General features: G+C 44.9%; 1 protein-coding gene across 1 annotated transcript; it reads left to right on the top strand.

Moving 5' to 3' along the window:
- Window positions 1–196: 196 nt before the first annotated feature.
- Window positions 197–8,647, top strand: LOC119649207 (eukaryotic translation initiation factor 3 subunit E). Its single transcript, XM_038051264.1, has 3 exons — window positions 197–411; window positions 518–910; window positions 7,651–8,647. Exons 1-3 carry the CDS (start codon window positions 322–324, stop codon window positions 8,470–8,472), a joined length of 1,305 nt encoding a protein of 434 aa, XP_037907192.1. The 5' UTR covers window positions 197–321; the 3' UTR covers window positions 8,473–8,647.
- Window positions 8,648–11,023: the final 2,376 nt, after the last annotated feature.

Raw genomic sequence — 11,023 nt, 5'->3', positions numbered from 1 at the left:
TTCATATTTTTACTATATATTTCCTTGTTATAATAGTAAATTATTGCTAATTTCTTTTAAGCTTAATGATTAAATTATTAAATTATCTATATCTAAATTATTATTTGTTTACGATTTCAAAATCACTTCACTTTCGCTTCTTCGCCTTTCAACTCTAGTTCCAAACCTGACAACCGAAACATTATATGGCGCTTGGGTCGACCGCCTCTTTTTGCCATTAAGAAGGCGACGTATCGAGCTGACAGCGAACTGTTGGCACGTTTTTAAGTGATTTATTTCCCGTGTTTTTACTCCTTACGCTCCGAATAAGTGTATCCAAACATGGCTCAGTTCGATTTAACCGCGAAGAATTGCCAGTTTTTCGACCGGCATTTAACATTTCCGCTTTTGGAGTTTCTGTGCGACAAAGGGGTTAGGAGTCGCGGCACGTCTACGGCATTAAATGTCACCGAAGACTTGAGTGCCGTGGATGCGATGATTAGTGAATGTATCACGCTAACATGTGTGTTTCTTGCAGATCTACGATAAAAGGGAGTTGCTGGAGTACATTCTGGACACGGTCAACAAGACAAACATGATTGATTACATCATGGACACGAGAAAGCGGCTCAATTTGGGCGACGAAATGCCAGAGGAGCTGGCCCACCGCAAGCAGAAAGTCTTGCAGACGTTGAAAGAGCTTCAGGCTGAGGTGGCACCGATCATGAAGGCCACGGAGATGTGGAAGAACAGTGAGAGCGCGAAGGATTCGAAAACGTTGCTGAATATTTTGCAGAAACAGTTCGACTTTAAGGCGGAGAATGTGGAGAGCGCTTACAAGTTGGCCAAGTACTTGTACGAGTGCGGTAATTACCAGGATTCCGCCTCGTATTTGTATTTCTGCTTGCTCGTTATGTCGCCGACTGATAAGGTGAGTAGTCTACAATATATTCACTCTAAGGAGAACATTTTTCAGTATTTTTGTGCAATTGCGGCAACTATTGCCTTCGAATTCGCCGAATATAGAAACCATTTCCTTTTGCTATCGCAACAAAATGGATCAAATGAGGAGCTGAGCTACCTTTCGTTTTCTACTGGGGGATAAATGGTTGAGGATTCGTAAATGGATCGCGAACCCAACGACGGATACAAGTTCGCCAAGGAATTCACGGGACGTCCTTTCAGATCCCCACTCTAGCTTGGTATCCTCAGACCATTCTATAAGAGGATGTCCCTATGTAAGATGAGACTTGTAGGGCTAGAATGGAATAGGCGAAGAGAATGGTAGGGAAATTACCGATTAAGGCTGCGATCCTTTGTGGCCCTTCCCTTTCGATCGCAGCACTAGGCCCCGGAGTTTTACGGCTCCACGTGCGTGGTCGAGTTCTTTTTTTATGTAATTTTATCTTTCAGTTCTAGTTCGCGTGTTGATATTTCGGTAGATTCACGCGCGTTCCCCTTTTTGTTGGATTTTCAGGATCTGTGGGAACTGTGTGTTCAAGGAACCCCCTGCCATCGAGCTCCTCCACCGGTCGAGCTCTATCCTCTTAGCAACGAGAAGCATCCGAACGTAATGGGCAACACGGCTCCACCTGTCAGCACTCCTCAGCATCTCTTCGACAGTGTTGTCTGGGGAGAGATTCCCTGGGTTTAAACAGAGCTGCTGACGAATCCCATTCCACCTTCCATAAGAAAAAAAAGTGGGATGGGCGTCGTCCACAACTCCATTGCAAAGCACACAATCCGGAGATCATGCCTTTCCAGTCTTGTGCAGGTAGGACTGAAAACTTTCATGCCCACTTAAAAATTGGGTAAGGAAATAGTCAGTCAGATTCAGCCACGCACCTAAGTTGCCGATGAGATGTGCTGTCCATCTGCCTCTAGTTTCATTTTGCCACGAGAGCTGCTACTCGTCTAGAGTGCGTTGCCGTTCTTGAGCAACCACCTCTCTTGACTCATCTCCATTGCGCTTGTATATGGCTTGACGCGTTTTAGCAAGAAGGGCACCGTCTCTGTACTTGCGCGAGACGCTTACGATATACCTCTTTGCCAAGAGCGTCAGCCCATACCTCTGCGTCGTAGAACATGGCGGACTGCGTTGAACTCATCAGAGGACGTCGCCTGCTAGACGCAGGACCCCCAATATTTGCCATTAGCTTACTTAACGCCGAAACTCCAGATGCAGCCTTGTTCGTTGCTGCTTTGATTTGCTCAAAAAAGATAATCTTTGAGTCAAGAATCAGCCCAAGGTACTTTACCGCTGGTTTTGACTCGATTATCGACTTGCCGAACGATATGGGACGCAGCGCCGGAATTCTCTCTTTAGTCAGGATGACGACTTCGTTTTTTTCCAGTGCAAGGTTGAAACCATGAGTAGTCATTCATCCGCTTACACGTCGCATCAATATACCGAGTCTGCTTTGCGCCTGTTCGACGGTGCGTCCAGCAACAAGCGCATAGCCGACCAGGCGCGACTCTTCTGGCATGTCGAGTTTAAGTAGACTAATATAGGTAGCGTTCCAGAGGTTTGGCCCTAGGATGGATCCCTTTGCTATCCCCGACGTGACCTCCATCTAGTGTTTCATAGAGCAGGGAGCGGTTCCTCAGAAAGTCCCTCAATATCCGTAAAAGATAGTTGGGCACGTGGAAAGTATTGTCTAGTGAGCCTAGAATGTCTTTCCGTCTTACGGAATTAAAAGCGTTCCTGACGTCAAGCGTTACGAAGAGCGCCACCCGTCGTGTTCGGCGGCTATGTGCCTCCGCTCGTCGAACGGCATCGACGGCTTGCATGACAGCATCAACTGTGGATCTCCCTACTCTAAAACCAAACCGCCGGGGAGATAAATCTCCGGCAGCGCTTATCGCTTTAGTGAGTCTACTTCTGATGAGGTTTTCAAGCACTTTTCCAGCAGTGTTAAGCATGCATAGTGGGCGGTATGAAGACGGAAACTCGGGGTCGCCTTTCTCTTTGTGGATCAACGCAAGCCTCGCCATTTTCCAACGAGCAGGGAAAGTGCCCTCTTTCAGGCAAGCGTTGAATGCGCCGAGCAGTAGGTCTGACCGGTGTTGGAATACCAGTTTGTATACCTCTGCTGGCATACCATCGGGTCCTGGCGCCTTCTTGTTTTTCGTAGATAGGATTGCCTGTTCCAACTCTTTTATAGAGAAAAGTGAACAGACCTCTGCGCTCTCCGCGCCGACGTCATGATTTCATACGGCATGTGCAGGAAAGAGCGCCCTAACAATGCGGTCCATCTGCTCGGTCTTAAGTGAACAGGGTTTCCGCAGAACCCCGATTTTTCGGGTTGCCAGTCTGTAACCGAGTCCTGCCAGCAGCGAGCTTTGCTCTTGTTTATTGCGTTGTGGAGTCTCCTTTGGCTGATTTATACTCTGTCGTTATAGTGCCTTCGAAAAACGTGCCGATGGCTGGGTTTAGTATCTTGTGGCAGCAAACAGAAACTTTTTTCTTCGATCATTTTGATGAACATCCTCATACCGATTTAAATTTCAATAATTGATTACCACTACTATTGTCGAAAAATAACTAAAGTAATCGCTGGCACAAAGTGGCTAAGGTAAAACAGATTGATAAGACCTTTCTCAAAGAAAATATAGGGGCTGTTATCGAGCAAATGAGTATATCCGTGCTGGGTTTATATTGTAAGGAAAATAAACTTCATCGGCGCAACAACCGGTATCCGGACTAGGTCTGCCTTAATAAGGAGCTCCAGACATCCTGGTTTTGCGCCGAATTCCACCAATTCGATACCCCTAAAACTTCTCTGGCGTGCTGACCTACGCCATCGCTCCATCGCAGGCAGGGTCTGCCCCGTCTTCTTTTTCTACCATAGAAAGTGCCCTTATAGACTTTCCGGGCTGAATTAACCTCATCCATATGGATTAAGTGACCCGCCCACCGCAACCTGTTGAGGAGGATGTTAACCACAACCTGGCAGTCGTGGTATCGCTCATAAATTTCGTCGTTATGTTTCGAGCGGAACAGTTTTTGTAAGTTGAAATAGGCTCTGTTGGCTGCCAAAAACCGTGCGCGGATTTCATCGCCGTAGCATTATTGGTTGTGATTTTCGACCCTAGATAGGAGAAATTATCAACGGTCTCAAAATTGTAGTCTCCTATCTTTATTCTTCCCGTTTGACCAGTGCGGTTTGATGTTTGGTTGGTTTTCGGTGCTGATGTAGCCACCATATATTTTGTCTTACCTTCATTAATGTGCAGCCCAAGATCTCGCGCCACCTGCTCGATCTAGATCAAGGCAGTTTGTACGTCTCGGGTCGTTCTTCCCATGATGTCGATATCATCAGCATAGGCCAGTAGTTGGGTGGACTTCAAGAGGATTGTACCCCTCGCACTGACCTCAGCATCACTTTCTCCAGGGCCATGTTAAAGAGGACGGATGATAGGGCATCCCCTTGTCGTATACCGTTGTTGATGTCGACTGGTCTTGAAAGTGATCCTGCTGCTTTTATTTGTCCTCGCACATTGGTCGGGGGTCAGCCTAGTCTGTCTTACCAATTTCGTCGGAATACCGCATTCCCTCATTGCCGTGTACAGTTTTACCCTGGCTATGCTGTCATAAGCGGCTTTAAAGTCGATGAAAATATGGTGCAACTGATGTCCATATTCCAACAGTTTTTCCATCACTTGCCGCAGAGAGAAAATCTGATCTGTTGGCGATTTACCTGGAGTGAAGCCTCTTTGGTATGGGCCAATGTTGTGGGCGTATGGCGCTATCCGGCCTTGCAAGATAGCGGAGAATATCTTATAGATGGTACTCAGCAACGTGATACCTCTATAATTGCTGCACTGTGTGATATCTCCCTTTTTATGTATGAGACAGATAATGCCCCTTTATCAGTCGTCAGGCATTGATTCGCTGTCCCACGCTTTGAGCACAAGTTGATGAACCACTTGATGTAATTGGTCGCCTCCATATTTAACCAATTCGGCAGTAATTCAATCGGCTCCTGGCGTTTTATAATTTTCAAGCCGATGAATTGCACGGACTGTTTCTTCTATACTTGGTGGTGGCAGTATTTGCCCGTCGTTTTCAGTTGGTGGGACCTCCGACTCGCCGATGTTCTGGTTGCTCAGTAGTTCATCAAAGTACTCAATCCATCGCTCCAATATGCCCATTCTGTCGGAAATCAGATTTCCCGCTTTGTCTCGGCTATCTCCCTGTTCGCCATCACATAGAACGTTAACCAAGATAGCTAGGAGGTCTTTTGAAACCACCATACAGGGGCGGAGTCTACCACTTCCATTGGCATAAAACAAGTCAGTATGTCAGAAGTTTAAACTCGTAATTTTCCCATCAACAACACATGGTTCTTGCATGAGGTATATACAGGGTGCGGCAGCATAACTTCCTTTTTTCAAAACTCAATAAAAACTATTGTATGCATCGGAAAATATTTATTTATTTTTTATAATGTAGGCACATGTCTAAAGTTTTTATTTACATTGTTTTGAAGATCAAATCTGTTAGGTGCCGTCCCCATTCTCCATACATTGCGTAAACCGATTTCTGGCGTTTGTCATGACTCTTGTTAGCATAGCAGGTGTTATGTTGGCAATTTCTTCTTGGATGTTGGTCTTCAAATCTTGTAGGGTTCTTGGACGGTTCACATAAACACGGGATTTCAAAAAACCTCATAGAAAAAAATCACAAGGGGACAGATCGGAAGAGCGTGCCGGCCATTCCAAATCGCCTCTAATTGAGATAAGGCGCTCTGGAAAGTGTTCCCTCAAAACAGCCATCGATTCTCTTGAAGTGTGTGCTGTTGCACCGTCTTGTTGGAACCAAGTGTCCCCCAAATCCAAATTTTCTAGCCGTGGGAAAAAAAATTCTGTAGCATGTTTACATACCGGTCCGAATTCACTGTCACTGTAACCTCATTTTCCTCAAAAAACCAGGGACCGATAATTCCAGCTGAGGAAATTGCACACCACACTGTGACTTTGGGTGAATGCAAAGGCCTTTGATGCAATTCTCGAGGGTTGGTGTCAGCCCAGTAGCGCATGTTTTGTTTGTTAACCGACCCACACAAATGAAAATCGGCTTCATCGCTAAAAAAACAATAGCACCCTCGGGAACGACATCAAGAAGAAGCTCACACGCGTTCATCCGAGAATTGAAGTTACGTTCTGAAAGTTCCTGCACTATCGCCATCTTATAGGGATGAAAATGAAGATCATCACGAAGAATTCTTCTCACAGAACGATCGGATAGTCCAAGGGCAGATGCGTGTTTGCGCGCAGAACGCCGTGGCGATCGCAACATTGACGCTCTCACTGCTTCAATGTTCTCAGGTGATCTAACGGGCCGAGGGACTCCAGTTCTTCCTTTTGTCCCACTTGCAGTTTGTCTGAATGTAGTGACCCATGTAACAATTGATTTGCGGTCTGGGACGGGAGCCAACGGGGCTAAATTAAAGCGATTCCGAAATGCACGCTGTGTTGCAATAACCGAACATCCGCTTGAAAAGTAAACCTCAACGGCAAAGGCACGCTCCTCACTATTCCAACGCATGATGGTGACTGAACCGTGTCGGGACAAAACTTTACAGTATCCCCTCTTGAACGAGACCACTAGCGCTCCGCTATGACATCAACTAACTGAGGGGCGCGCATTTTAAAAAAGGAAGTTATGCTGCCGCACCCTGTACATGTCTTGCAGCTATTAATCCGACGACTGATAAGTGCAGCTGCCGCTTTACAATGCTGCAAATTTGTCGGAGAGATATGGCACCTCATTTACGGTTCAAATGAAGATGCCGTGGACTGCACGTCCCCCTCGATGGTTTTACTATAGGAGCCGACCCTTGTAATGTAATTTCCCTAAGCCCGTAGTAGAGCCGGTAGCCCGTTTTTTCAAGAACCTTCTTAATATCCGGTTCATCCGATAGTGAGGAAAGTGATGCTTTGCTGCCTAATAGCCTTTCCTCCTAAGCCGGTCGCACTGCAACTGGATGAATTGGTGTCGTCATACAAGACCCATCCATCAGCTTCGATAGACTTGGCCGTTGCTGACCGAGCCGAGCCGGTTGTCAGAAGACTGCTGCGGCTTTTGCTTACCCGTAGGTAAGATTTTACCGTCAACAGATATAAACAGGTACAAACAATTCATTATAGCTTATGCCTTTCATATTAATACCGCATCAATTCGCATATCGCATATTCGCATAGCTTCCAGGACGATAGCTCCGAGAACTCAGTTTGTGTTCCAAGTTGGAGATTTTCCCTAATCGACCAAAACAATGTCTGTCACTCTTCCAATCAAACAGATTTTATCAATCTTTTTTAAAACTGAATGACGAGATACGATCAGATCCCTCCTACTCTTGACTGATGGTTTCATCCAAGGCAGAGGCAACTCATCAGACAGGTGGCAATCGCTCCATTTATTCATATATAATCGCTTACACGACCTCCTACTCTGTTTTTATCATGGCTAATTTCTTATAAATCTTCGTTCCTCGGGAATGTTCACAAGAATTTCTATATTAATCAGATGTTAATATGGACGCATTCCATTCCTTCGATATTATTCATAATGCAATCTTAAATCTTCTGGTGAGAAATATCAATAAAGTAATCTAATCAATATCAGAAGAAATGGCTATATTCAAAAATTATTTTTTTTCATTTTAGAACTACTTGAATGTACTCTGGGGTAAATTGGCTGCGGAAATTCTAATCTTGAACTGGAATTCTGCCTTAGAAGACTTGGCTCGCCTACGTGAATACATCGACAACGCCAACTTCACAAACATCCAAGCTCTCCAACAGAGGACCTGGTTGATCCACTGGAGTGTGCTGGCATTCTTCAATCATCCAAAAGGTCGCGACCTCATCATTGAAATGTTTCTGTACAAACCTCTTTACTTGAATGCCATTCAAACAATGTGCCCACACATCCTTCGCTATTTGGCCACCGCCGTTATCATCAACCGGACCCGTCGCAACGCACTCAAGGATCTGATCAAAGTCATTCAACAGGAATCGTACACATACCGTGACCCGATCACCGAATTCCTGGAATGCTTGTACGTGAATTTCGACTTCGATGGTGCCCGAATGAAACTCCATGAATGCCAGACAGTGATCATCAACGATTTCTTCATTGTGGCGTGTATTAACGAATTTGTAGAGAATGCTCGTTTGATGATTTTCGAAACATTCTGTCGCATTCATCAATGCATCACCATCAGCATGTTGGCGGACAAATTGAATATGAAACCGAACGAGGCGGAGTGCTGGATTGTGAATTTGATTCGAAATGCAAGATTAGATGCAAAAATTGACTCCAAGTTGGGTCATGTCGTCATGGGCACTCAGCCGTTGAGCCCCTATCAACAACTTGTTGAGAAAATTGATTCTCTCTCCGTGAGGTCTGATGCGCTTACTGGTCTAGTTGAACGAAAACATAAAGCTAAAAATTCCGAATCTATTGACGCTTGGAAGTATTATTAAGTAAATTGTTTTTTGAGGTTTTTATTTTCAGTTTTTGTATTGAAAGGAAGAATAATAATTTGAACACCTATTACAGACCGAGACAAAGCGCATACAGATTGTAATTTTTGTAATACTAACCTATGGAAATTTTTATTGTAAATTTTCTAGGAATAAATTATCCGGAAACGGCATATATCTTGTTTTATTTTTAGCACGAGGAGTTATTGGTTGTAGTGTAAATCAGGATCATGCTGTCAAATCAACTGCGCGATAGATCGAACCTAAGCATTTGTTATGTCTTTCCCTATGCAAATGGGCTGCCATCGTTCGAGGTGAGAGCGTCTGCATCCCAAGCCAAAGCAATGATTGAGTGGAGTTCCTATATTTGTTGTGAATTCAGTACGCGCAAATTTGTTATGGAGACAATGGAGATGGAGAATTATCCAGACTTCAAAAGGAACAGGGATTCCCAAAACAGACAAATTGTATTCCATGCGGGATTTTCCTAGTGTACAGGATGATGGAGTTCTGAACTTAATCAAATTGGAACTGCCACTCCTTGGACGATGATATACGAGATGTGTCTAAAAAACTCCGTCAATTGAATAATGAAAACTCAAAAACATAATGCAGTTTGGAAGTATCTTTATTAACCTTGAAAGTAGTCACCACCAAGCAAACACACTTCCAAACTGTCAGGAAGCTCTTGTTTTAGAATCATTTCTCAAATTGTTGCCACAAGCTCTTAAGCTTCTTTGTCGACCGCAAACCATGATCCCTTCAAAATCCCTGTAAGAAACAGCGGAAGAATAAAGCGCTTACAGTTTATTCAATAGCTGGCGGGATATGAAACCCAGCGAAACCAACCTCCTCGGACGCAAAAAGCTTTCTACTGGAAAGACTAAAACTCGTCGGTCATAAGAGGTGCATACATTCTGTGGTAACCACTTCAAGATACGCAGCATGCCTACCAGAAGAGAGAATCCACGGATGCTTTTCACGGTAAAATTTAAGAATGCGATATCGAAGGTGTCTTCAGTTTTGTCTCATTTGTGGCCATTTCAAATGGGGCAGGGTAGGATCAAATCGATCCGTTATCAATCAGTTGAATCCTTCGCATGTCGGAGTAGAGAAGAATACTGGTTGGACGGAAGTCTATTGAGACATAATGTCTTAGGAGCTGCCCACAGGGAAGGGCTGCCACTTCCAACTTCCGATCACAATGCGTAAGGGTGACAGACCTATGCGCCGACAAATTAGCGTACACCGATAATACGACACAGACAGGTGTTGACAAAGGCTTTGAACTTTTGAGTATCAGTGAGGGTCACTTTCCATGTACTACTTCCATTTAGCAATACAGAAAGAGTCCCCTGGCACAGAACAGTCTCAAGTTAATCTTGGTGTTGAGATAACTCTCCCCAAATCCAGAGTCATTTGGCCAACATCCATGACCCGGTAAGAGAGTAAACAGATGTCATCGGCTTAGTCAAGGTATTTGAGGAAAGATGTCATCGTCAATTGAATTTCTTCACGTCTTCCGAACAAGGCAACATAAAGAAGGTCACCGATAACAAGAAGAAATAATATCGGTAACAAGATGCAACCCTGTCGGACACCACTTTGGACGTCAAAATTCTGTGATTTTACCTCGGTGCAGCACGTGATATTTTGCGCCATCATATGTCGCTCTCATAGTTATTAGTTTCTGCGGAATGCCCCTCCTATGTAGAACACGCCAGATACACTCCCTGTTCAAACTAACGAACGATTTCTCGAAATCAATGAAGAGTAAGTGAAGCGGATGTATAAACTCCGCGCCCTGTTCCAAAGTAATCCGTACGATGTTGATGTGTTCAAGCAGGAGGATCTGGAACCAGCCTGCCCTCTTTCCTCACCGGATGTAAAACGATTAAGAATAATAGTGAAATATTCCTTCTACCGTTAACGTCCTTTACAGGACCATCGAAGTATTCGCAACAACAACACGGCGCTCACTACGTTGAACTTGCCGCGATTTCGCTTGATTCGACCGCGTTACGTCCACTATTACTCGCAGCGATTAATAGAGCCTTCAACTCCCCCCGTCCATCGATTCGCTTCCACGACTCTGCAGTCAGCCAGATCTTATTATGCTCCTTCGGGACATGACAGACGACCTGCGTAGCACTCGAGAAACGAGCATTTTTTATTGCACCCCAATGCCGATCGATATTCTCAAGCGGATTACTCAGTGTATCTGCCATCAGATCAGATAGATAGCTCTTCCACTAACGAGCGACGACTGGATCATACAATCGGTGGATATTAAACTTGGGTGGCCGCGGCTCTCCAACTCTGCGAGAAGTAGCAGATGCAATACGCAAGCGAACGTATGCCCCCATCAGATGGTGATTCCTTTCGAGGCCGGCACACAACTACTGCTAATCGCAAAATGATTGTTTGTGCGGTGGCGGTCAGTTGAAACCCAACTGATATTATGCCACCTCTGTGCTCGAGCGAGGCGGCGGATTTCCCCCCATTGTCGTTACGGTCGTCAAGACCGTGTTTCCCCATCACATGTCCAAGC

The sequence above is a fragment of the Hermetia illucens genome, chromosome 2 (assembly GCF_905115235.1).
Source record: "Hermetia illucens chromosome 2, iHerIll2.2.curated.20191125, whole genome shotgun sequence".
Taxonomy (NCBI): domain Eukaryota; kingdom Metazoa; phylum Arthropoda; class Insecta; order Diptera; family Stratiomyidae; genus Hermetia; species Hermetia illucens.
Note: the sequence above shows the minus strand (reverse complement) of the source record. Positions and strands in the feature narration are given on the sequence as shown.

Coding starts and splice junctions, on each gene's coding strand:
- LOC119649207 (XM_038051264.1), top strand. CDS start 322: ATGGCTCAGTTCGATTTAACCGCGAAGAATTGCCAGTTTTTCGACCGG. Junction 412..517: donor AGTTTCTGTGCGACAAAGGG/GTTAGGAGTCGC, acceptor TGTTTCTTGCAG/ATCTACGATAAAAGGGAGTT. Junction 911..7,650: donor TTATGTCGCCGACTGATAAG/GTGAGTAGTCTA, acceptor TTTTCATTTTAG/AACTACTTGAATGTACTCTG.